The sequence below is a fragment of the Petaurus breviceps genome, unplaced genomic scaffold, assembly GCF_028583685.1.
Source record: "Petaurus breviceps papuanus isolate PSGF00001 unplaced genomic scaffold, PetGlider_PUasm1.0 446, whole genome shotgun sequence".
Taxonomy (NCBI): domain Eukaryota; kingdom Metazoa; phylum Chordata; class Mammalia; order Diprotodontia; family Petauridae; genus Petaurus; species Petaurus breviceps.
In genome coordinates this window covers 2,354,176-2,355,911 of record NW_027186338.1, presented here as the reverse complement: position 1 = coordinate 2,355,911, position 1,736 = coordinate 2,354,176, and the positions used below count along the sequence as shown (strand labels likewise).

Sequence of the window (1,736 nt, the reverse complement as noted above, 5' to 3'; positions counted from 1 at the left end):
CTTTCTTCTCTAACCCTTCCATACTTCCCCCTTTTTCCTGGGGTCCCCCCTCTCTCTGTCCCCTCGCCTAACCCTTCCATACTCCCCTTTTTTTCCTTGGGTCCCCCTCCTCTCTCTGCCCCTCCTGCTCCTTAAGTCCCGTCTCTCCCCTCCCCCCCTCCGTTCTTTGGGCCCCTCTCCCGCTGTTGGGCGGGGCTGGTCACATAGGCGTGTCCCCTCCCCCAGCTGGAGGGATGGGGGCGCCCCCGCCCCGCGGCGCCCCCTCCCGTGGCGGGCACTCACCTTCTCGGAGGCCGGGGCGGGGGTCTACATTACAACTACTGTCCCCCCTCCCCGCCACCGCCGCCGCCGTGGTGGAGCCGCCGCCGGCGGGGGCTGCGCAGGAGGGGGCGGCCCCAGGGCCCACGCCCGCTCCCTTCGCCGCCGCCGCCACCGCCACCGCCGCGCACGACGAGGACAAGCCCGGGGACGAAGCCTCCCCCGACGGCGGCGGCGGAGGCGATGGCAGCAGCGGCGGCGAGGAGGTGACAGCGCTCGCCGCCAACGCCATGTCAGCGGGGCGGCCCAGCACGCTTGCGCAGGAGGCGCCCTCGCGGCGCGAGACCGGCCCCGCCCATCCGGCCCCTGCCCCGCCCACCATCTCCCTCTGCGGTCTTCCTCCTACCCAACTCTGGCCTAGTTCTCAAGTGCCCCGCCTTAGGACAGAGAATGCCGGCTTCCCACGCCCTGCGTCACAGTGGGTGACGCATAGGCCGAACCTGGGAGCCCCGCCCACCCACTGTGGCGCGTGCGCCCGCTGCTAACTGCTAGGGTGGCTGGTGCTAGGGGGCGGGGCGGACTAGAGGCCTTTGAGGGCGGGCTCCCATCGCGCCTGCGTGGTTGGAGCTTTGTGGCTGGCTGGGCTCCTTTGCCTCACCGGGATCTCTGCGTCCTCTTCTGATTACAGAGGGAGACCTACCCTGCTTTGGGATCTAGGGACACCCACAGCACGTGTCTGCCCTCCAGCAATGTGCGGGAGCGGAATTGACCAGCCTCGAAATCAGCAAGGTTCTCGGAGCACCCAGCGAGGCGCCCAGTTAGGGGGAAGGAATGAGTTTGGGGTTCTTCCCATCCAATGAAGAGGGGCTGGGCCAGAGTCAGGAAGAGGTAGAGCATAAACAAGCCTGAGCCCTGGGTTCAAGTGCTGTTGGCTGCGGGACAGAGCGGGGCACCTGGCTTCTCTGGGCTCCGAGAGTGGCCTGGGAGGCTAGGAATGGAAATCATAAGGACAGGTGCCCTCCTGATACTATTATTAGAAATTGCGTTATTGACATGAATAATGAATAACTGCAGATGTGCTGCACATAAAGCGAAGAATTCGAGTGTACTGTCTCCCTTGGGTGTTAGGGCTTCCTTGGGGTGGGAGAGGGGACGGATGGGCAGAAACGTGTTTTGGCACTTACTCTAAGTGTTGGGGGTGCAAAGAAAGGCCAAAGTATGCTGGATCCGGGAATCACATGGAAATAGGCTCTTCAGTTCCCGACTGTTACTTATTACTTGTGTGTCCTTATGCAAATCACCTAGTCAATCCACAAGCCTTTATAGTCATTTAACGTGTGCCAGGCTCCGGGCTAAATTCTGGCAATACAAATAGAAGCAGTAAAAAAAAAAAAAGCCCTGCCCTCAAGAAGCTTACACTCTAATGGGAAAGATGACCATTGTCCATTGAGAGGGATGGGCTAGAAGAACTTTAAGAT

The 1,736-nt window shown here is 61.3% G+C and overlaps 1 protein-coding gene across 3 annotated transcripts in view; it reads right to left on the bottom strand.

Moving 5' to 3' along the window:
- The window catches only part of KRCC1 (lysine rich coiled-coil 1), a 42,082-nt gene extending 41,532 nt beyond the window's left edge, over nucleotides 1-550 (bottom strand). Inside the window, exon 1 of one of the 3 annotated variants that reach the window (XM_069101045.1) lies at nucleotides 283-550. In XM_069101045.1, coding sequence (XP_068957146.1) covers nucleotides 283-550 — 268 coding nt within the window. The remainder of the gene's footprint in view (nucleotides 1-282) is intronic. The other 2 variants (XM_069101048.1, XM_069101047.1) reach the window with 2 other exon arrangements.
- Between the last annotated feature and the right edge of the window lie 1,186 nt (nucleotides 551-1,736).